General features: G+C 52.1%; 8 protein-coding genes across 8 annotated transcripts; 5 read left to right on the forward strand and 3 right to left on the reverse strand.

The window, feature by feature from the left end:
- Positions 1–2,737: 2,737 nt before the first annotated feature.
- On the reverse strand, positions 2,738–3,595 carry BU26DRAFT_420949 (phosducin; the record flags this gene model as incomplete). Its single annotated transcript, XM_033823384.1, has 2 exons — positions 2,738–2,971; positions 3,026–3,595. The coding sequence occupies 2 exons, from the start codon at positions 3,593–3,595 to the stop codon at positions 2,738–2,740; spliced, it is 804 nt and encodes a 267-aa protein (XP_033687323.1).
- Positions 3,596–6,114: 2,519 nt separating this feature from the next.
- On the reverse strand, positions 6,115–7,752 carry BU26DRAFT_255384 (guanine nucleotide-binding protein, beta subunit). The gene is made up of 5 exons (XM_033821188.1): positions 7,484–7,752; positions 6,698–7,410; positions 6,540–6,629; positions 6,369–6,488; positions 6,115–6,317 (listed from the first exon to the last, which is right to left on the reverse strand). The coding sequence occupies exons 1-5, from the start codon at positions 7,596–7,598 to the stop codon at positions 6,300–6,302; spliced, it is 1,056 nt and encodes a 351-aa protein (XP_033687324.1). The 5' UTR covers positions 7,599–7,752; the 3' UTR covers positions 6,115–6,299.
- A 514-nt stretch (positions 7,753–8,266) lies between these two features.
- On the forward strand, positions 8,267–9,987 carry BU26DRAFT_516984 (Metallo-dependent hydrolase). The gene is made up of 4 exons (XM_033828460.1): positions 8,267–8,589; positions 8,815–8,874; positions 8,926–9,532; positions 9,581–9,987. The coding sequence occupies exons 1-4, from the start codon at positions 8,276–8,278 to the stop codon at positions 9,758–9,760; spliced, it is 1,161 nt and encodes a 386-aa protein (XP_033687325.1). The 5' UTR covers positions 8,267–8,275; the 3' UTR covers positions 9,761–9,987.
- Positions 9,988–10,713: 726 nt separating this feature from the next.
- On the forward strand, positions 10,714–11,550 carry BU26DRAFT_562069 (uncharacterized protein; the record flags this gene model as incomplete). The annotated part of the gene is made up of 2 exons (XM_033832986.1): positions 10,714–10,864; positions 11,300–11,550. 2 exons carry the CDS (start codon positions 10,714–10,716, stop codon positions 11,548–11,550), a joined length of 402 nt encoding a protein of 133 aa, XP_033687326.1.
- Positions 11,551–12,310: 760 nt separating this feature from the next.
- On the forward strand, positions 12,311–14,593 carry BU26DRAFT_516986 (kinase-like protein). The gene is made up of 3 exons (XM_033828461.1): positions 12,311–12,960; positions 13,010–13,229; positions 13,283–14,593. Exons 1-3 carry the CDS (start codon positions 12,646–12,648, stop codon positions 14,350–14,352), a joined length of 1,605 nt encoding a protein of 534 aa, XP_033687327.1. The 5' UTR covers positions 12,311–12,645; the 3' UTR covers positions 14,353–14,593.
- A 66-nt stretch (positions 14,594–14,659) lies between these two features.
- On the reverse strand, positions 14,660–15,762 carry BU26DRAFT_562071 (ribokinase-like protein; the record flags this gene model as incomplete). Its single annotated transcript, XM_033832987.1, has 2 exons — positions 14,660–14,846; positions 14,903–15,762. 2 exons carry the CDS (start codon positions 15,760–15,762, stop codon positions 14,660–14,662), a joined length of 1,047 nt encoding a protein of 348 aa, XP_033687328.1.
- A 1,006-nt stretch (positions 15,763–16,768) lies between these two features.
- On the forward strand, positions 16,769–17,191 carry BU26DRAFT_562072 (uncharacterized protein; the record flags this gene model as incomplete). The annotated part of the gene is made up of 1 exon (XM_033832988.1): positions 16,769–17,191. The coding sequence occupies one exon, from the start codon at positions 16,769–16,771 to the stop codon at positions 17,189–17,191; it is 423 nt and encodes a 140-aa protein (XP_033687329.1).
- Positions 17,192–20,940: 3,749 nt separating this feature from the next.
- Positions 20,941–22,144, forward strand: BU26DRAFT_516990 (uncharacterized protein). The gene is made up of 3 exons (XM_033828462.1): positions 20,941–21,140; positions 21,205–21,248; positions 21,299–22,144. Exon 3 carries the CDS (start codon positions 21,320–21,322, stop codon positions 21,854–21,856), a length of 537 nt encoding a protein of 178 aa, XP_033687330.1. The 5' UTR covers positions 20,941–21,140; positions 21,205–21,248; positions 21,299–21,319; the 3' UTR covers positions 21,857–22,144.
- The last annotated feature ends 348 nt before the right edge of the window (positions 22,145–22,492 follow it).

Raw genomic sequence — 22,492 nt, forward strand, 5'->3', positions numbered from 1 at the left:
GGGAGTTCACTGCGTCAACCCACCCCCGGATCCATGCACGAATCGACCCAAACAAATCCACCCCAAAAATCAATCAATAAATTCTTTCCTTTAAGTCTCGAAGAGAAATTTAGCTAGACGAATAGCGACCGTCGCTGATTTCAATAAATGCAGATATGTAGGATGTTTGCTAGGCAGTAATAAAACACGAGTTTTGCAAAATCTAGGTCGAGAGAACATGCGTTCAGACAGATCCTCTGATGCTAATGCTGATTGATCGACGCCCGCGGCGAACAGACATGTTGATGTACTACCGTAGTGATGAATCATTGCTTCTGCATCTCCAACTCCACTTTGAAACGTAGAGCCCACCGTACGTAAGAGTCGATCACTGTTGCTTTGTTTGATCGACCAACGCCCCAACAACGACGATCCAATCTATCCGTCTGTTGGCTCGTTGGTTTCTATGAAGTCATGGAACATGAGGCTGTGCACGACTGTCCCAACGCGATCCTCCACCACATAACACCGCACGTACAGCAATATTGATACTACCGCACTAATATCTACCCTCCCTTCCCTTCCCTTCCCCACACCTCAATCCTACAGGCCCACCACGTGCCCGCCCAGTCCATCCAGCGCCAAAATCTCACATACGCCGTAGCGTACCGCAACCACCACCGCCCCAACGCATCTCGTGTCATCCTCGTTCCACCTCCATCCATCCACCTAACTACCGACTTACCGACCCGCCAACTGCGGCTGACCCGCATATGTATGTATAGCGTCCGCATCCGCCCCCAGCAGCCCTCGTGGTACCCATGCACCGTAGAACGCCCGGCCTCGTGTAAGCGAGCCTGAAACGTGGTGACGGCGGTGCTGATATCAGAATTAGACTGACCACACCGCACATGCGCGTGTATGCATGCAGAGCAGAGAATGCAGAGCCCAAAGTCCGAATTCAGATGCAGAGGTGGCCGCGCAGCCACAGCGCTTTTGGGGGATTGAAACATAGCGTTAGCGTTAGGGTTACTGTTCACTGCACTGCACTGCGTATCGATAAGCAGCTTGCCAGTAATAGATACGGAAGGAGGCGATGCGACGCGATGCGATGCCCACAGTCATCCCATCCATCCATCCATCCTGCCCATCCACCCCCTTGCGTTGCGGTAGGGAATTCTCCGCATCCAAGGGCTCGCCGTACAAGTACGTAGCATTAGCTCGTCCATTGTACGCACCCGCGAAGGCCGCTAGGGTAGCTGTTGCGCACGCCGTTTTCGATCCGGAGAATTCCACGCTGTGAGTGCCACCTAGCGTCTAGTAAGTATCTCCCCTCCTCATGAAACACACCATCTCTCCACCATTCCCCTCAACTCCCCCTCAACTGCTCTTCTCTCCCACCTCACCCCATCCCTACACCGTCCGACCCCTACACTGTCCTCCAGCCCACAATACCAAACCAAGCATCTCACCTCACCTCACCTCATCCCCAACCCAGCACGTGTCCCCCTCCCCTCCCCTCCCATCCTAACCAAACCCACCCTTCCCTCAGCCCGTCCCAAGGATCCTCCTGCGGGAAGCGGGGGAGCGTACATCAGCTAGCCAGCCCACCCAGGATTCCCAGCGGCACTTGAAACGAAACGAAACAAATTGAAACGAGGGGAGTGGAGTCGAGTCGAGTGGTCGGACCGATTGAGTGTTCGTGAGAGTACAGCCCTGGAGTGTGACGCGCGTACGGGGCGGGGCGTGGGCGTAGTGAGTATGTACGGGTGGAAGGAAGGGATCATGGCATCGTGGGGAGGAAGGAGCCATGCTGCTAGTGCTGTTGGCATGGAGATCCAGAAATCTATTAGGAGGCGCGATTGGTTCGATGTGAGAACGATCGGGTCGAGCACTTGTGAGAGCGTGCATGCTTGCAGGAATGAACACCCAAGGGATAAGAGAGAGACAACCAATTACACATTACCCCAACCCACCAGACACCAGTACCACATACATAGACGTAGACGCACATCGCACCATAAAGACGTTCTCAATCAAAATCGCATCGTTCCACATGAACGACGACCGCAACTTGACATACATACTGGGAGGGAGAGAGGGGGTATTATCATAGGTAGGTATGCACAGTAGAAACATTTTGTGCCGCCCGATAGACAAACAAGACCCATTCGACCGCGGCCAAGGCAGGCAGGCATATCCCTTCATAATGCCAAGGTCAAAACGCCGGACTTGCGCCAATGTGTCCGCGCTGAAACGACAGGTGATAAAGAGTTCCTCCCGAGAGGTGCGAGTCTATACAGTAACATTGAGATGATGATGCACCGGCCGAACTAAAAGAAATATGAAATATGAAACAGGAAGATGATGTCGATGATGATCATGGCAAAGCAATGCTGCGTAGGTGCGGATGGCTGGATCGCAGTCCGTAGATGAGTGTTTCGCGGATTCGGATTTGGTGTGGTGTGGAGATGATGAGGACAGGATCGGACTTTTGCAGCGACGGGCCGAAACACACTCGGAGCCGATAAACTGCTTGTCGTACGGAACCCGACGAGCAGGCACCCTAACGACGAGGCTGTGGAGAAACAAGCGAGCACAATATGTATGCGCAGCTGCGGCTGCAGCAGCAAGGCGGACTAATTTAGAATGCGATGCCTGCGACGACTTAGTCAGCTGACGTTCGGTTTCAGGCTTGTACGCGGTGCAACCCAGGTTGGGTGCGCGACGCTAGTACAGTAGGGCAGTAGGGCCAAACTCACCGCCTAAAGCACGTCTCGAGGCTAACGGCGCTCAGTTCGGAGTCCTCTGGCAGCTCGTCCATGAGCGGAACGAGGCCGGCGAACTTCTCGGCGTTCTTGTATGCGAGCACGGCAGGCACGCCGGCGACTTCCATCTCAGCGTCCTCGTAGTGCAGCTTGACGAAGCGGGTTGTCTCGTTCCGCTTTGCGACGTCACGCATGCAGGCTTCGACCATGTTGGAGATCTCGGACTGCGTGACGGCGTTAGTGAGTGGGTACAGTGGCTGTGACGTGTGTGTACGTACCATGTCGTCGTAGATGAAGACCACGACGGTTGTGTCCCGCGCCACCTTCTCAATGGCCTCGAGATAGCCCTCGCCGTCCACCATGGGCATGTTGCCGTATATCCGCCGGCTGGGGCTCGTGGTCCGCGATCGTATCCGCTGGCCGGCGTTCTGGAGCTCCTGCAGCCGTGCCTCCCGCCATCGCTTCATGAAGCTGTCCTCGCCATCTTCGTCTGATGCCTGCTTCTCGTCGTGGTACGCGGTGACTGTGTATGAGTTGGGCGGCGACGTCTTCCTCCAGGTGAAGCGCCGTGCCTGCTTCTTTGCTTGCTCGAAGGCATGGGCGTCCGCAATGACGCCCTTGGGGCCGGTGTTGGCCTCGGACCGGATCGAGGGCAGGTAGTAGTTGGAACGCATGTCTTTTGGCGCGTCAAGCTCGTCGTCGGTGTCGCCCTTCTCGGGGTAGTGTTCAGGCTCGGGCTCGGGCTCAGAGCGGTCGCTGTCGTGGGCTCTGTCTTCGGGGTGTCTGGTGTCTCGGTCCCTGTCGCGGAAGAGCTCGTTGAATTCGTCTTGGGCGGCAGAAGATGTCATGGCGGAAAAGAAGGAGGCCTCAGTCGGGAGGGCCGTCCGGTATTTGTATGTGACACGTCCAGGGCTGGCGGCGGATGTGCTGGGGAAGAGCAGCGCTCGCGCGTGGGAAGGTCCAGGATGACAACACGGCTTGGCGGGCGCAGGGATGCCTATTTCTGCCTCGCACCCCGGCTTGCGCGCTGCAATTGGGCGCCGGGCAGTTGGAAGGCTTGAAGAAAAGGAAGGATTCGGAAGCGTCAGGCAGGCCAGCAGCGCGTGTGTATGGGCATGCTGCAGCGCGTGCAGGGACTGGCCCTCGGGCGGCGGGCTTAGGGCTGAGCTGACCACGCGACGAGGCTCCTGGGATCGTCGAGATTGGCGAGCAGCGACACCGCCAGACCGCGCCTGAAACAGGCCCTCGCCCGCGAAACACAGGCGCCACAGAATCGCCTGTTTATGCCGGCTTCCGTCCAATCGCGCTGCTGACTGGCGCCGTCGGGGCCCTGGCCACGCTGTGCTGTCCGCCGCGTGCGCGCTTTTGAAACCGACTCTGCAACGCCCGCGAGCACCGGCCGACCTCATCGCGCTGGCGTGTGAACTGGCCAGCGCAGCAACTCCAGACGTGTTAGAGCCAAAGCAGAGACGATGGTTATGCGGCCTCGGAGCGCCGTCCTGCCTTCCATGTCGGAACGCCGTCCTGGGGCAGCACTTTCATGCGGCGCGCTGGCTCATCTCCCTCTTCGGCCAGGCCGCCGCCCGTTTAAGCACGCTGAGAAAAGGGGGCTTGCTTGCGAATGCACCACATCCCGGGCGGCGGCAGCCACCAGCGCTTCTGAAATTTTTCTAGAAGCCTCCTGCGTCGGCCCATCGCTGCTCGCGAATCTCCTTGGTTCGTCGCTGAATTTGCTGCAGCAATAAAAATAGGGAGCACGGAGCACACCTGGGGATGGGATGGGGTTAATATAAGCCACGTGCATGCATGCGTTCACGCCCCGGCTGTCTCCGACTGCGGTTGCGGAACCCTTGACGTACGTACCTCCGACATAGGTAGGTAGCCTCGTAAGTGAGGAAGTGCAGGTGGTGCGTAATGGCCATTCCTACGTCCAATTTTACATATACCCGCCCAATGCGTTCGAACGATCGAACGTGCTGCCTCCTTTTAAGGGGTCGGTCCCGAGGTCTACCACTGTGTAGGTACGAACTGCTTTCTGCTCGCCGGGTAGGGGGTGCTGGGTGCGCTTTGGGAAGGTACACGAACGAACGAAGGAGCTGGCCCAGACCAGCTAGTAGACTCGGTTTGCGAGTCCTCGCTGGCCTGAAATGACCTGACCTGACCTGTCCTTGACCAGACCAATACGTACCAATTGCTGAGAGACGCCTTACGCTCTCGCCCACACTGCGGCCACCGTCCGTCCCAAAGCAGACGCGACTTCGCCCGATACAACTCTCCCATGCAAGGCCGCCCGGCTCTAGTCTATCTAGTCTACCTTTAACGGCCAGCGCGAGTCCCTAATCTCACTCACCCATGGTTCGATGCTAGCTTACCGTTAGATCTCTAAGCTTCCCACATCTCAATGATGAGACAGACTGATCTAGATCCTAAATTGCGCAGCCTGTTCGAAGGTCTAGGAGGGTCGCCCGTTTTCTCCTCCCGCTGCCACTGCAGCTGCCTTCACATGTCAAACATCCTTTGGTCCCGAAGAACTTCCAGCCCACGCTCCCGGTACCACGAAGGGCGAGCACTCTGTAGCACCTGTACACTTCTGGCCTCGGAATACGACACAGGCGAATATAATATAACGAGGGATGGCCTTGCTATTGCAGATTACGAGTCGGACCCCCTTCTGCGAACGAGCCTCGGGATATTTAGGGATGGGATGCCCAGGCACCCCCTTCCAGAAACGAGGAGCTATCAGTCTAAGCCCAAACGAGAACTCCTTTCTCATGGGAACACCCGGCACACACGATCACGGACACGAAAAAGGGACTTCATGCACAGCAACAGCAAAAGCAGCAGGCCAGGGTCGGTCGTCATAAACGAATAAAGAGGTATGGTGACTAATACTCTCACTGCTTTCGCATGTCTGAATGGAATCGCACCACCCCGGAATCATACAGGAAATTTCTCACCCTTCGCACCTGGGCCACCTTCAACGCGAAACCCGCCAACCGCCCCGTTTCCATAAATCCGAAAACATACAGAGACCCGTCTTGCGCGCCACAATCTTCTCCAAAGCAAGACGGTCGTGCTTTTAATGGCTGACCAGCGACAAACGACATTGGGGGAAAGGTGGATGGCATGTGTGTGGCACGATGTGGGAAGGGGGAATAGCAACAAGCGGAGGCACTACGCATGTACGCGGAAACAGCCAGCCCGAAAGCAAGACAGAGACGAGGAAAGCCCGCCTTGTCGAAAAGGAGAATGAAAGGGGATGGTATGAGAAGGAGAATACTAACGAAAAAGATTCCGAGCGCCTCAGGTCCGCCAAATGACACAATGGCCGTATCGTTTCCCAAGAAAAATGGTGAGTATTATGTCGAAGCGAGGCCGCGCCGCTCAGCTACGCCGGAAGACGCGTGAGGTGTCGAGTGGGTATGGGGTGAGAAAAGCAGGCAATGTTTTGTCGTAGTTTTGGCCAGAAATTAAAGGAAGTTCGCCCACGCCATCGTTCGTTCAGATCTGCATCATCTCATGTTGTCGCATTTGATCGGGAGGCTGCGTGGATTATGCCCAGATGCGCAACTGCGCCAAGTCAGCTATATGTGACATGATATAGGCGAACATCAAACGTACCATGGAGTCCCATGAACCAGTGCAGAGACTTAGTGCGTCATTACTCACACCGAGACAGCTGACCCGGTTGTCGTGCCCTTGCAATGTGCCTACGCGCTCGCCTCGGAGGACGTCCCAGACCTAAACATCGTCAATCCTGCATCACACCGGCTTTGGTTGTAGGAGGCTCACCTTGCACTCGAAGTCATCGTAACCTGCAAACAGCAGACGGCCGGACACGGAGAAGGCCACGGAGGTGATGCCGCAGACAGGCTCGGGGATCTATACACGGAAATTAGTCAGTAATCCACAAAGCAAACAGGCAAAATTGATGATCGGGGCAAACCCACAGTGTACGCCTGCAGCTCGCGATCGGCACGGATATCGAACAGACGGCAGGACGCGTCGTCGGAACCGGTACCGAAGGCGTTGCCGTTGGGGAAGAATTGGATGGCGTTGATGTCAGAGTCGTGGGCGGCAAAGGTCTGGACACACTTCTGCTGGCGGATGTCCCACAGCTTCGCGAAAGCATCACAGGCTCCGGACACGAACTGGTTGTGGTCGAGAGGGTTTATGCTCAAGCTCATCACGTCTCCCAGATGGTCGGCGAACTCGTGCACCTTGGAGCCGGTTTCCAGGTCCCAAAGCACGCAGGTCATGTCGCCCGATGAGGTGAGGATACGCTTGTCGCTGATGAAGCGGCAGCAACTCAGGTATCCCGAGTGGCCGGACAGCTCCCGCGCAACGCGGGTGGGGCCTTCCCGCGCCGAGAGGTTGTAGATGGAGCAGATGTTGTCCAGGCCGCCGCACGCCACGTAGTTTCCCGACGGCGAGTATGCGCAGGTCATGACCCACGATGATCGGAGCGGAATGGCGTGAACCTTGTTGGTAGTGTATGCGTCCCAGATGATCAGCTTGCCGTCCTGGGAGGCCGAGACGAGATGTCGTCGGTCCGTGGACCAGTGCATGGCATAGATCTTTGCCAGATGGCCCTTGAGGGTGCGCTTCGTCTTCATCGTCAGGCGAGGCAGCGCCTCCACCCGCTGCTTCGCGACATCGCGGACTAGATGCTGCACGTTAGCGACAGAGGCTCTGGGGGCGTGGGGTGCGGCGAGGACGGGACGGGCAGGACGTACGGGTTGTGTCAGCAAGCTCGTCCTTCTTGCGTTTTATCCTGTCCTTGAGCGCCTCCGCATCGCGGCGGGCGATCTGGATCTTCTGCTGGATAGATTCGGCACTCATGTCTGCCATGCTCCGGTGTCAACGGGCGCAGGATGAGAGGGCGTCGTGGCGGCGGATGCGAAGGGGAGAGGCAGGCTCTGGATCCAGGGGGCCTCGCAGCAGCGCGCAATCAGCCCGGGCACCGACACGCAGCTGGCCGACGGAGGGGCGGCGAGGGGGCAGCAATGGCGACGGGGGCGCGCAGAGCAGCAGCAATTGCTCGCGCAGAGAGGCGACGTGGGCAGCGGAGGAGAGCGTCTGGAGGAGCGAGAGTGCTTGCGGCGGCGTTGTGCTGGGAGACGAGCGAGGTACGGGGCCGGGCGCCTGGGGTGAGCTTGGCTAGCCGAGAAGCGTCAAGCGGAGAGCGGCTTGGGCGTTGTTCGGGACGCCGATGCCACGACAATGAAAGACGCGGGGGAGGGACAGCGTTACGCGGGACGGGCTGTGAGAAGCGCGCTGCAACAGCGAGAGGCAGAGGAGCGCTGGTGAGGCTGCGGGCGTGTGCCGTGTGCGTCTCCAGCTGCTCGCGCCTTCTTCGTCAGTCTGTAATCTCCTGCAGCGCCGCGCTCGTCCTCTTTCGGCTAGCGCGCGAAGGGGTTCGAGAAGCCGCTCGCGCGCACGCCATTGGCCCGCGGCAGATTGGCACCGTCCGCCCGTCGCCGCGCCCATCGCGCCGACTCTGATGCCACTCTCTGCCGTTTGAAACCATGCCCGCCGACGCTGCGTCCGTCGACATCGACTACGCCCGCCGTCTGCCGAAAGTCGAGGTATCGTGCTCTCCGTCCAGCCTCCTCCAGCTGTTTGCTCGCCAGCCGCCAAGAGCGCATGGACTCCAGTCACTTCCGCGAACGGCATTGCTAATCCGAACCCACCCCCAGCTCCATGCCCACCTCACCGGCAGCATCAGCCGCTCGTGTCTGCACCATATCTGGGAGCGGAAGACGGCCGAGGATCCTGCGCTGCATCTGGCGGATCCCCTCGTCGCCATCCCTCCTGAAAAGGTCGACTATGACATCAAAACGTAGGGAGACGTGATCCTTTGTCAGACATTTGAGTTTTCCAGCTCTCGGGCTCGGGTCAGACATGCATCAGTGGTAGTACATGCACGGTTGAAGTCTTCCCCGGTGCAAATTCTCCGATCGCTCCATGGGTGTGCCTGCTTATACAGTGGTCCTAGCGATATCCAACGTTTTGAAATCCGAACCAAGGCATCACTTGGCCTGGCAAACGGCTAACAGCGAGCCAGCTTCTTCCCCTTGTTCTCGTCCTACATCTACAGGCTATGCAACGACCTCCCCAGCATAGAGTATGTCTCAGGCCCCGCGACAGCCGCCAGTGACATGTTGACGAGGCTCAGATTCTCCACCAAAGCAGTACTCTGCGACTTCCAGACCGATGGAGTGGCTTATCTGGAGCTTCGGACAACCCCCAGGGCAATCCCAGAGCAGAACGTTTCGAAGGATGACTATGTCCGAACTATCGCCGAGCTTCTCATGGCGCACAATGAAGGTGAAGAGAACACCATGAGAGCGTTCCTGATCCTTTCGGTAGACCGACGCAATACGGCAGCCGAAGCCGAAGAGGTCGTGGATCTTGCCCTCAAGCATCGATCCGCAGGCGTGGTTGGCGTCGACCTTTGCGGTAACCCCGCCAAAGGAGATGTCCGCGTATTCACAAATGCCTTCGGAAGGGCAAAGGCCGCCGGTCTCAAGATTACGCTTCACTTCGCGGAGACAGAAGCGTCAGCCACAGACCAGGAGCTGGAAACGCTTCTCTCATGGGCCCCAGACCGCCTTGGTCACGTCATCCACGTAAAGAACAAGTTTCGAGAACGGATCGAGAGGGAGTGTATTGGCGTGGAGCTGTGCCTCAGCTGCAATGTTCATGCTAAGCTTATTACTGGGACTTTCTCGGACCATCACTTTGGCGAGTGGAGACACAGTCATGTCCCGTTAGCCCTATGCGTGCGCTACCCTCACATAACCTGCAACCTTATGACTGATAGTTGTCAGACCGATGACGTTGGAGTTTTCTGCAGCCCCCTATCCCAGGAGTACTATCTCGCTGCTACACATTTCGACCTGGATCGGAGCCAACTGAAATCCTTAGCCGAAAGAGCAATCGACTCTATCTTCTCAGGGCTCGATGAGCGTTCACGTCTGAAAACGCTGTTCTCGAACTGGAGCGGATAGTTGGATCGAAGATTTAGTTGCCGCCACGGAGTAGGCTAGGCGAGTGGAAACCTCAGCGAACATTATTATGCAAGGCTATGCTGCAACATGGTAGTCGGTCCAGGATCGGAGAATATTCATAGCGTTATTATCTGCGACCCAGAAGCTTCCAACTCTGCGTCACGGGATCAGCTTAATGTTTCTAATGTATACTGCAACAGGCTGTAAGATAGTAATATAAAGCGTACATCTTTATAAACTACTAATTCTAGCAATACTACGTATAGTAAAATATAGTAAGCGCCCTATGCCGCCTAATGCATATGCGCTGACCAGTTCCACCAAACAGTGTAATGGTGCACGGCCAGTATGCTCGCGCTGTGCTTAAAACAGGTTGGAGTGCAAGTATACCGCGGCAAAACGAGGACAAGATCCATGCCATAACACTCGGGTCTCGGATCGAAAGGCTGCGCCGGAACTTAAAGCCCACGAAGACTTTCTCGTTCGCCTTCTATCGGGCTCCCAGGCGAAGCCGTGGCTACTATCTGGCGACTGAAAGCATCGCCCATCAGGGCAACGGCCGCGGCCCCGGTCAAAGGCAGCACTTGTTCGGTATACTGACCGTCTGAAATTCGAACTGCTCGGAGGCCCGACCTGCGGCCTCTTCCTCAATAGGATTTGCATTGGCTATGCTCCATGAGATGGCCTCCTCGCCACTTGCTCCACTCGACACTCCGTCCATCGCTCTCAGTGGCTCTTTAGGAGCTGCACCGCAGAGACTCCTGTACTCACCGACTTCCGACACCACATTGTCAGAAAGCACTCTTATGGCTCGTGTTACGATATTTTCGCCGGTGCGGGGTCTTGACGTAAGAAAGTCTCCACTGCTCCTGGAACTCTAAGGGCACCATGGTATTGTGAGCATTGCCTCGGCGGTGTGGATCGGCTACTAGGCAAAGGCTCCCGCACATAATATGTGTGCCGCAAGCGCCATTTGGTTGTCCCTCGAGGACGACCACCCCATCCTAGGCAATCTTGTTTCCGATCTCGTCTTGTCCAATCTTGCTGATCACCGGATCAACTTCTGCGCCATTCCTCGTGAGCGCCTTGCTCTATTTTACGTGCGTATGTAAGTCAAAGTCTTAATCCCCGCAGGATCGCTAAATTGCCGCCTGGCAATCATATGCGTGTATTGATGATCTCAGTGTCACTCGTCTGTCCCCTTATGAAGAGCCAATTCTATGCCTCCGGTTGCTCTCGTACCCAGTGATACGGCGACATCTTGGTCACGCCCCCCATGCCTCGCTACATGGTGCGGACACTGTAAGCAAATTCTACGCTATCTCAATAAAAAAAGAACTACACAGTGTAGCACTGGTGCAACGAGGCTCCCTCGGCCGTGCGGGAGAGGCCCCTAGCTCCGCCGAATCGGTATATCAAAAGCGGCTGGCATGGGTAGCTTCTAAGACAGCAACTTCGATCATTCTCATCAGCCCGCCCGCCTGAACGGATATTCAGCGCATCATTGGAGCAACTCAAGCCGCTTACCTCTACGGACAGGTCCGCGGGCGCACTTCAGGATGGCACCCGCTAGCGGTAACATCGTGGACAAGGAAGCATATCAGCTGATAGAAGAAGTCTGCCAACATGGTCGACACACCGTAGCGGTCGGCATGGCCACAATGACATGCATCAACTACTTTGACCTGGCTGTGAAGGTGCCGAATGCGCAGGGTGCTAAAGCGCGCGCATTGGCGCTCAAGACCGACAACGTGACCTTGCTCGATGAGTTTACGACAAGCGACAAATAAGAGGCCCTAGGCTCTCATCTACTAGCTCGATAGCAATGTAAAGATGTACGAATTCATGACAAGCATCCTCCTTTATGTTATGGCTCAAGAGGTAGGTAGGAAGACATATATTTCTTGTTGGTTGTCCGGTGCACTCAGTAAGGACGCGCACGGAGAGTGTCTAGGTTTACTAGCTCACTCTAGAGTTGACAATAGAGATATAGGTACTCCATGTTGTCCCCTGCTCTTATTCTTCCCTTATCTGAGGAAGATGCAGATGAGCCCGGTCGAACTCCTTATCATAACTCAACAGGTGGTGTATGGATCAATATGTTTCCTTTGCCGCGCAATGTACAGGCTCTTCGCGCGCGTAGGCATTAGCGAGGACAAGAACGAGCGATCGGATACCTAGTCGTGCTAGTTGTGAATTGCGGGACCGGACCGGACGGGTTGATATCCCCATCCCTGTCCATCAATGTTTATTCCGACGGCGGGTGCGACTATACCTGCTCGACCAGCCTCCCTCAATCCTTCGCGAGGGGCATAAAACATGTGTCTGTGGGGCACACAAGCAAAGTAACCCGAGAGAAAGGGAAACCCGAGAGAAAGGGAAACCATTCAACAAAGGCAATAAATTCATATTCTTGACACTCCCGCAAGGCTGACGGGCGTCGCGCGGACCACCCAAACGTGACGTGAGTGAGGCGCAAGTACGAGATCCTAGCCAGCTGATCAACAAGTCGGCATGCCGGCTGCCTTACAACGCGATCCCACCTGACAACGTCTCTTTCACCATTCTCCCATTCCAGTACGCAGCGACAAGCAGATCGGCCATAGAGAGCGGTGCACTGTGGACCACTCGAGGTCGGGCATCCTTGCCTCCAACCCGACAGCCCGTGCAGCTCAGCCTGATCTTATTCTCGCCACAGGCCATCCGCCCACCATTTGCGACCCAGGAACCTGGTGATGCTCTTTCTCATCGCTCGTCATCCGACTCGACGTCTTTCATTGAATGACGGATGCGTATAACGTCAGTCAGGCCCAGTCGCCTTGGCTCGCGCCTTTCTATGGTACTTCCGAGGCCTCTGCGTTTCGACGTTTCGCTCGCTTTTTCCGATGCCGTCCGGGAGCGCTTCGGACGGGACTTGGCTCTCATTGCTGGACGAGAAGAAACAACATGTCAGGGAGTCATTCGGGCCGGACTACAAATTCCGACGGATCGGCAACCGCCGCGCTTTCCGTAGCGCTCTGGAGAAATTGTGCAGTAGGGAAAGAGAATACCAACCGCCCCAGATCCTCACTACCATCGTGTCATCCGTGTACCCCGTCGCTCAGTTTGCAAAAGCTATTGACGAATCCGCTCTCCAGCATTTATCATCCGAAGAAGGCCTCGAAGGTCTTATTTGGGACACTTCATTTGCTCTCATTGAGGTGAGTAGCCCACGTGTCCGTGTTCCAGTGGAGCTAAAAGCCGTCACAGTATGGATGCAATAAGTTAAAGACAGACCCCGGGCGGTCACCCATCCGGCCACTCGTCCACATCTTGGCTAGGCTCTTCAGGTCGTTCCCTCAATTCTCAATAGACGTCGTCGGGCAATTTCCGGCCGACACAAAGGTTCAGCAGCCTCTGCGCGAAGTCTATGACCAGTTTATCGAGGCGCAAATGGTTGCCCTGACGCATTTGCGACAAACTGCTGAAGGTATGCCGCCATCGCTTTGAAAATACCAGCCACCACCTATTGACCTTGCGCAGCGTCTCACGAAAGCCTGGAAAGCATGTTGGATCCTCACATCGATGCGACGAACCAGCAGCTTGAGAAAGCGCGAGGACTCCATAGCCTCATGGTCAAGCAAGCCGCGGAAGACCTCGAGAGGAAGAGGGCAGAGCAGAGCCAGCCAGGCCTCAAAGACCTAAGCCAGCTTCCAGATCTTCTCCATCCCCACAGCGGGTCTGACCGAGCAATCCCCGTCCGGTTCATATCAAAGCGGGTCCTTGGTTGCGGCTCGTACGCGGAAGTAGACGAAGTGGCTGAGGCGTCAACAGGAGCTCTCTACGCCCGCAAATGCATCCATATCGATCCCTCCAAGTCTGCGGGGCGCAGAGAAGAGGAGGTGAAGAAGGAGGTTGCGATCATGCAGAAGTTACGCCACATGCACATCACGACCGTTCTATTCCACGCGAAGTTCGGCGAAACGTACAGTATCTTCATGACTCCTGTTGCCGACTGCGATTTGCAAGTCTTCCTCAAGAGATGCGCCGAAGAGAAATTCCCCACGCGGAAAACCAAGCACATGAACCGCTGGTTTGGATGCTTGATGGACGCCCTAGCCTACGCGCATAAATGCAAGATAAAGCACCAGGACATCAAACCAGGGAATATTCTGATCAAGGAAAACACGCCATATCTCTCTGATTTCGGCCTAGCTAAAGACTTCGCGTTGCTGGATGAGAGCGCTTCACGGAGCGAAAAGATCGATGGTAGCGTCATGTACCGCGCGCCGGAAGTGGAACCACTCAAAGAGCGTGGAAGAAAGGCTGACGTGTTCTCCCTCGGTTGCGTCTTTTCTGAGATGTTCACAGTCACACAAGAAAAGTCAGTGGATGACTATTGCAATGCGAGGGGTTCGCCGATATACAAGTGGTGCCTACCAAGCGTCAAAACGTGGTTGGAGCGATTTGAGAGCAACAGCAAGTTGGATGACCTATTGAAAGACGAAATTCTGGAGATGATGCAGGAGAAAGCGGATGATAGGCCCACTTCCCTAGAGGCTCTGAATATCTTTAAGCGCTATAACGCCCTCTTTTGTGTGGAGAACCTGTAACTGGGTGGCACTCCATCATCCTCTTGTAACTACGCATTATACACTTATGTACGGCCTTAGGCGCATTGGGGGAACTAGTTGGGATATGGCTGAGGAGAAACGATGGGCTGAAAACACATTGGCGTTTCGGATCGGGTACGTCGTCTTCGCTTTTGAGCGCTTTCGTAGCTTCTACATCTGTTGGCGCTTAGGCAAGAGGCATTCGGTGGTGCAGACTGGAGTCTTTGCCCTTGTATGGAATATTTTCACTATTACGCTGTCTTGGGCTCTTCACGGTGACTTCCTGGCCAACACCACTCACTGCTCATCAACCAGTATTCCTGCGGCGAGGTATATCGACCTCATCGGCCCAGGGTATCGGCTCTAAACAGCCTAGTTCCTCGATTACTCGGGCTGCCGCTTTGCATCCGTACTGAACCGCCACCTTGATATCCCACTCTCCTTCCTGCCGTTGCTTTAGATACTGGGACACGTACCCACCGACGAAGCTATCTCTGCGCATGCTGTGTCAGCTCCTGGGTCGAATACACCGCAGAAGGGGAATACGTACCCCGCACCAGATGTATCAAAAACATAGCACTCCTTCTCCGCTTCAGCATATCCATTCTGCATCTTTTCTCCTTTCTTAGTTGAATAATATGCCCCCTTCTCCCCTAAGGTAATGACGACATTCTTGACACCCAAGCCATGGAAATAGTCCGCGATACTGGTCCAATCGGAGAAAGTCGTGGTATCCTCGTCTTTGCGTTCTGCCAGCACAAATGCCTCCGTCTCGTTCATTACCAGATGAGAAACGTTGCAGTAGATATCCGGAAAGAGAAAATGCGCAGGCGATGGATTTAGCAGAACCTCGACGCCCACACGGCTCGCCGTCTCGATGGCTTGTTCCACTGCGTCGCGGTGAAGCTCCAGCTGCGCGACCATCATATGAGGGACCACGCCTCCGCCCAGACTCTCGCCAGTCGTAAAGTCGTCTGGGCTCACATGACTTGCGGCGCCGGGGTACTGCATAATACGGTTCGCGCCGGACTCAGACTCGACGAGGATGTTCGCAACGGCCGTATCGTAGCCCTCCATAATGCGCACCCCATCCTTGTTCACCCCACACTTCTCCAAATTCTCGATCAGCGCCGGTCCGAACTTGTCGTCGCCAACAACCCCAACCATCCGCACTTTGATGTCGTTTTCCCTGGTGCCTGGCGCGTCCTTCGTGTCGTCGTATTGCTGCTGGTTTCGGGGGTTTGGCCTTGTGAGCCGGTGGATGGCGACCGCGGAGTTTGAACCCTTCCCGCCAGGCTGCATAGTGAATCTACTAGCTGGGAACGTTTCGCCATCATGCGGTAGCCTGTCCGTAATAGTCGTCAAGTCCTGCACCACCCCGCCTAAGACGGATATGATGTATTCGGGCATTTTCCAATTTTCCAAGTACAATGAAAATGAAGGTCCAGCAAGAGTTCTTTGTGGATCTTGGTGGTTATTCCGAATCGCGGCTGCAGCCAAGCGCGGTTGCTTTTTCTCCCGTGCGTAGGCGTTTTGCACCGATAAGAATGCAAGGTAACCAACACGCATCTCACCGGTGCGGGGTTTGTATCACCATGCGCGGCGCTTATGAGGTGAGGCTGAAGAAGCCTTAAGTGTTTCGGTCCCACCACGCAATCGTGTCAAGGTGGAAAACCTAGGAGAAACAGCGCTCCAGCAGCGTTTCCCCACGGTGCTCCATACGATTAAGTACAAAATTGGAAGAAACCCTCAATGGGCCAGTATTATCCCGCAGCCATCATGACTGAGGCAAAAACTGCCTCGTAAAGCATAAGGCAAACAACAGAAGCTGAAGGCTGCTCAAGTAGAGCCTTGCTTCCTGATCTCGCCGCCCTCAATCTTATGGATCTGGCGTGTCACATCGTCGCGGACCAGCATTCAAAGTCAGCCTCCGTGTTCTCCGCCAGGCTACCAGAGCCTTACCAGGTAACGTGGGCTATGGTCGCTGCTGCCGTCTGGCTTGATTACCATTCCCGAGTTCCACGAGCCTGAGCCGTGATGAATGAGTCAATAGCCGGAATTAAATGGTGTAAGGTTCACGTTACCGTATTTCAAGTAGTACACCGGATCATCCGCCTTATATGGAGGATCCTCGAAGCTTCCAGCAGGTGGCTCTGAACGCTGTATGGTTGACATAACTGATATGCAAGACGCCCAAGGTCAAGACGAGTGGGAAGGCTGGTGCAAGTGCTGCAATCCCGGTGTCTTATGCCTCAGTTGCGAGAGAATTATCAGGTGGTGCACCTCTTATCAGCGTGTGCCACGTATCGGTTACACTGCCCGATCCGGTGACTTTGCAGCCTCGGGGCGCTTTTGGAGAGGACGCATGATTGAAAAGCATGGTACGCCCTCGCGCTGTCGATACCTCTGATGCGCAATGGATCCACTCTCGGTTACTGCCGGCGTCATTGCTGTGGTCGGGCTTGCAGCGAAGACGTGCGAGGGCCTATACAGCACCGTGGAGCGAATATCAGAAGCACCGAAGGACTTGCAACAACATCTAGCGTGTATCCAACATCTACGGTCGACGTTTGATATGATTGCACAGCTGGAAAACGAAGAGTCGTTTACTCCCGAATTCATCGCGCGGCTAGAAGGTTGCATGCACGATCTTCAACACATGGAACAGCTTGCGCATTCGTTTAACGAGCGGCTTCAACATGGGCGAATGACGAAAAGGGCATGGACACGGATAAGGCTCTCCTTAGGAGATCAAAGAAGGGACTTGAGGAATCAGCTTAGCCGGGTCGAATCGTATCATCGCGCCTTCTCACTAGACCTGTTGGCCCTGAACATGTAAGTCTGCAATTTTCCCTTGATATGTAATTCGCTAATAGACCGGAATCTATAGTCGTATAGGTCGCCGCACTCAATTTACACTAGCCGCTCTTGAGAAGCTCGCTCATACCAATGCGGGTGACGGTGATCGGGGCCATAGATCGACGCGGCTACATCTCCAGTGTACTCCCCAACATGCCTCTATTCGCAGCCATAAGTTGAAAGGGGCCCATGGCCCGGCCTTAGGAATGCGCATATGGTGCGGACCAGTCACTACTCTACGAAGCAATGATAAGTGTCCGCTAAACGACTCGGACATATCGACTAGTTCGGGGTACGGAGTCTCATTTACAAGTGTCTTGCGTCACTTGTGCCCGCTTCGAATTGAAGTCGCCGTCTTTGTCCTAATTTACCGGGCTGGATGTTCCAGCAGCGTTTCTTTACACTGGACATTTTCATGCCCTCGCGTAATTCCATGGCACTCACCCATATTCGACTTTGTATCGCGAGGCGATATTCCTAGTATACAGAGAGCCTTCAAGTCCAGATCCGCAAGTCCTTTTGATGTTTCACTAAATGGCGTAACGCTGCTCCATGTGAGTGAACTTCTCAGCACGCCGCGTCAATCCTAAACGTGCTAACGTGTTTTCGGATCGCCGCATCCGAAGGTCACTTGGAAACAGTACGCTTTCTTATCGAAAAAGGCGCACGGGTAAATGCCATGGACGACTTTGCCGAGTTTGTATGACCCTCTCTGTTGACGCAACTTCCGCTTACGCGGCACTTTAGAACCCCACTACATTGCGCCATTGCGATCTCCAGGGACTACGACCTTTGCCGACTCCTTCTCGAGCATGGCGGTGATCTCTGCAACCAAAACGCTGACGGTCAAACTCCACTGCATACCTTCCATAGCGCCACATTAGAGCGCATAGTACGCTGTCATGGATCTTTACTGGAGATACCGTGTTTCATCAGCTGGCGCACGTCCCCACCCGGCGCACAGTTTCTAGAAAATCTTACCCCTCTCTAACTTTATAACTATTAGAGCTATACTAATAAAACTTAATATATAAGCTTTATATAGTATAAACTTTAATATTATAAAATAAAATTTTAAAAAAACTTACTAATTCTAGTTTTATTAGTACTATAATTTTTAAGTACTTTATTAATACTCTTTAAATATTTTAAGAATAAATAGTTAAATCTACTTTTAAAATTAGTTTTATTTAAATTTATAGTTTATAGATAGTATATATAATTTAAAATTTAAGTTAATATACTTTATTATTACGTTAACTATATTAGTAAACTAATAGCTTTTTTTTAATAAAATTTAACTAGTATTTCTTAAATAACTAAGTAAAAACTTAATATAATTTAATAAAACTTTATATATATATATAACTATACTATATATATCTACTATTAATTTTATATTATATATTTATTATTACGTAAGCTTAAAATAAGTCTTTTTCTAAAAGTAGCTATTCTTAGAGTTTAAACCTTTTAAGTACTAGTAAACCTTAATAATAAACTATAAAACTTTTAAGATATATTATATACTATAGTATAAAGTCTTTTCTAAAGTTTAGTAGTCTAGAAGTATATAGTTATAAAGATATTAAAATAAAAATTCTAAAAATATCTAATTTTTAATTTATTTAAGTAACTTATCTTTTTCTAACTATAATTAGATTTTACTATTATTTATATACTTATTTAGTTATAAAGTAATAGTTTATAAAGTTTTATAGTCTAATATATTATATTTATATAGATATTTTATAATATAAGTTAATATACTTATAGTAAAAGTTTTTACTTTAAATAGTTATTAGATAGACTATAAAAGTAAGTATAACTTTATATATAGCTTTTATTATAGTAATAATATAAAATATAAAGATAATATAGTTTATTTATTAGTAATATCTATCAATTTCTAGAAGAAATCTCTAGACTTTTTTTTAGAAACTCTTTAAGCTAATATCTCTAGTATTACTAAGCTAAACGCTACTAAACTTTAGAAAAGACTTTATACTATAGTATATAATATATCTTAAAAGTTTTATAGTTTATTATTAAGGTTTACTAGTACTTAAAAGGTTTAAACTCTAAGAATAGCTACTTTTAGAAAAAGACTTATTTTAAGCTTACGTAATAATAAATATATAATATAAAATTAATAGTAGATATATATAGTATAGTCTTATATATATATAAAGTTTTATTAAATTATATTAAGTTTTTACTTAGTTATTTAAGAAATACTAGTTAAATTTTATTAAAAAAAAAGCTATTAGTTTACTAATATAGTTAACGTAATAATAAAGTATATTAACTTAAATTTTAAATTATATATACTATCTATAAACTATAAATTTAAATAAAACTAATTTTAAAAGTAGATTTAACTATTTATTCTTAAAATATTTAAAGAGTATTAATAAAGTACTTAAAAATTATAGTACTAATAAAACTAGAATTAGTAAGTTTTTTTAAAATTTTATTTTATAATATTAAAGTTTATACTATATAAAGCTTATATATTAAGTTTTATTAGTATAGCTCTAATAGTTATAAAGTTAGAGAGGGGTAAGATTTTCTAGAAACTGTGCGCCGGGTGGGGACGTGCGCCAGCTGATGAAACACGGTATCGGCCCGCGATAATCGCGGCATGACACTGCTTCATTATATGGCATGGTCTAGTAAGACTTCGCTCGAATTATTCCAGGCCTACTACACAAAAGGGCAAGTTCCATCACACGGAGTCGACTCCGAAGGGAGAAGCATGCTGCACCTCGCCGCGCAAAGGGGAAATACGGGCCTAGTAAAGTTCATACTTTCGTGCGAGCGAGACAGTGCCCAGTATCGAGATAAACGGGGTCGCACAGCTCTACACTACGCACTCGAAAGTGGGAGAGCTGCGGAGACGGTCTCTCTGCTCAAAGAGGCTGGGACAAGCGTTGAGCCAAGCCACTACCGGCGTCATCCTGCATTGCATCATGCTGTTCTAAGCGATGAGCTTCCTGCTGTCCAAGAAAATTTATTGGTTGAGGCCGGCACGACAGAACATCTGAACTCTATGGCCATCTCCGGGATCACGGCTTTTGGCATCGCTACGTTAATCGACTTGCCATTCATCCGCAGATTCATCACAGGCATAAAGGCGCAAGCGCGTTCCCTTATACGCCGCAGGAAGGATAGCCAATACAAGGCGCGTATGCATGATTGCCACAGCAGAGACTTCCTAGCAATACTGCTTTCAATTGTACTACTACTTCTTTATTACATAGTCCGGTAATTCTATCTTCTACCTCTCTTATAGAATACTTTAGATGTTACTAACTACTATCTTCATTATAACGAGGTGAAGCCGACTAAGAACTGCAACTTCAGGGGATCGGCTCAACGCTGCTAACATGCACTACCAGATGCCATATTACACAGATATCTTTCAGCGCCAAAGCGCCTGCACTGCCGATACCGAGAACGTTAGATCGCGCGCCGATTCAGAAGGATGCATGCGAAATCTATCGTGAAAGGCGGCAAAAGTGAAGGGCTGATGGCGCAATAGCATGGCTGCGGTAGAGACGCCACACTATATGCGGGCCATTCGTATTCTTCAGCCGTCATGTGAAGTTGGGTGGAATGTGCTCTCATCCACACCGACTCCGTGATGTCACCCTACCCTGCAATGCTTGGCACGAACATCACCTCACGGTCTCTTTGAGCACGCGCACCATTCCTATTGGTGCCTTACTCCTCTACTAAACTACATCTCTACACTGCCCCTGCTGCGCATACCGCCACTGCCTCTCAGCCCTGCATCTACTCAGGATACTCGCCATGCCTCGGAATCCAGGAGAGGTAAGGCGGAAGAACCACCAGCCACACGAGAGCCTCACCGCTAGGCCGGCGCAGCTCACGATGTAGTATCGTGAGCTATTGTTAGGTGACTGAAGTAGGTCCAGAGTACCGTTACACTTCCCTTCGCAGCTTCGACACTAATATATATATCCTCACATCATCCCCCAATATTCCACATCAACACCTTAGCATCTAGCTAGATAAGTCATTTGGCTCCTACTATACTTCGGATTCGATTCAAACTCCACACCAGCTCCGCATACCCTCCAACATGAAGACCACCGCCGCACTCCTAACTTCAATCTTGGGCATCGCCTCCGCGATCCCCATCGGCCAAACCATAACCCCCACAACGATCTCCCTCTGGCACAACACCGGCGCCGGCCTAATCGAATACGACGTCTCCAGCGGTCTGATCTCGCGCGGCCAGCCCGAGCCGCTGCCCGCTGGCCACGACATCTCCACGCTCATGACCTTCGACTTCCCCTGGGCCTCCAACGGCAAGACCTGCGAGTTCATGTTCGAGCTCACCGACAAGGGCAACTATGTCATCCTCGACACGCCCTTCTTCGATGTCTTTAGGAGCAGCCAGCCCGCCACGCACAGCGGGCCCGGCAGCAACTACCGCGACACCCAGCTCGGCAGGATGAAGGCTATGAGCATGGCCGACGCCGAGAAGCAGTGGGGCACGTTTACGTTCTCGTGCCCGGCGGGCCAGACGAAGGGGTTTGAGGTTGCGCCTACGGGCGATAAGACGAAGATTACGTGGAATAAGGCGTTTGATGGACCGTGGATTCGGTTTTATTAAGGAGGAAGGGCCAGATGAGGTTGTTGTGTTGCATGGCTTTTGGCACGAAGGGAAGATGGAAGGTTGTTTTGATGTTCTTTAGCATTTCTGGCATGGCGTACTGGAGCGCTTCTAGCGTTTGGAGGCGTCGACAGAAGGCAAAATGTATGAATGGGACATTCGCTGTTGACTTACCAGGACCCTGCTGCGCTTTACCCTTTTAGCAGAAGTCTGACTCCGAGTATCATATACACTCGCAACACGCCCATGCTCAGAAAGCCGCACCATCCTTGGCCCCGACTACAGTCACGATCGAAAATATCATCACTTCAATCGTGATTCAAATCACCTGTTCGCTCCGCGGTTTGTATTCTTCGCTTCCTTCTCACCACGACACAATAGTCGAGGCCGCCTGAAGCCTGTCTCTACTTCTTGCTTGGCCGCTTCTGTCTATGGCTCTTCACGATGATGTGGTCTGATTGGAAACAATACGCATGCTGACGAGGAAAGCGGATAACCATCTAGGTAGGCCTGCAATGGGAGCGCAGGGACGCGAAGTCATAACGGCAAGTGCTACGGAGTCGCGAGATCAGCGTAGGAGTGGGGTGGGTTTGGGGCTATTTGTCCAGAAAAGTCCTCAAGATTATGATAGCTATT

Source organism: Trematosphaeria pertusa (assembly GCF_010094035.1).
Source record: "Trematosphaeria pertusa strain CBS 122368 unplaced genomic scaffold BU26scaffold_4, whole genome shotgun sequence".
Classification (NCBI taxonomy): domain Eukaryota; kingdom Fungi; phylum Ascomycota; class Dothideomycetes; order Pleosporales; family Trematosphaeriaceae; genus Trematosphaeria; species Trematosphaeria pertusa.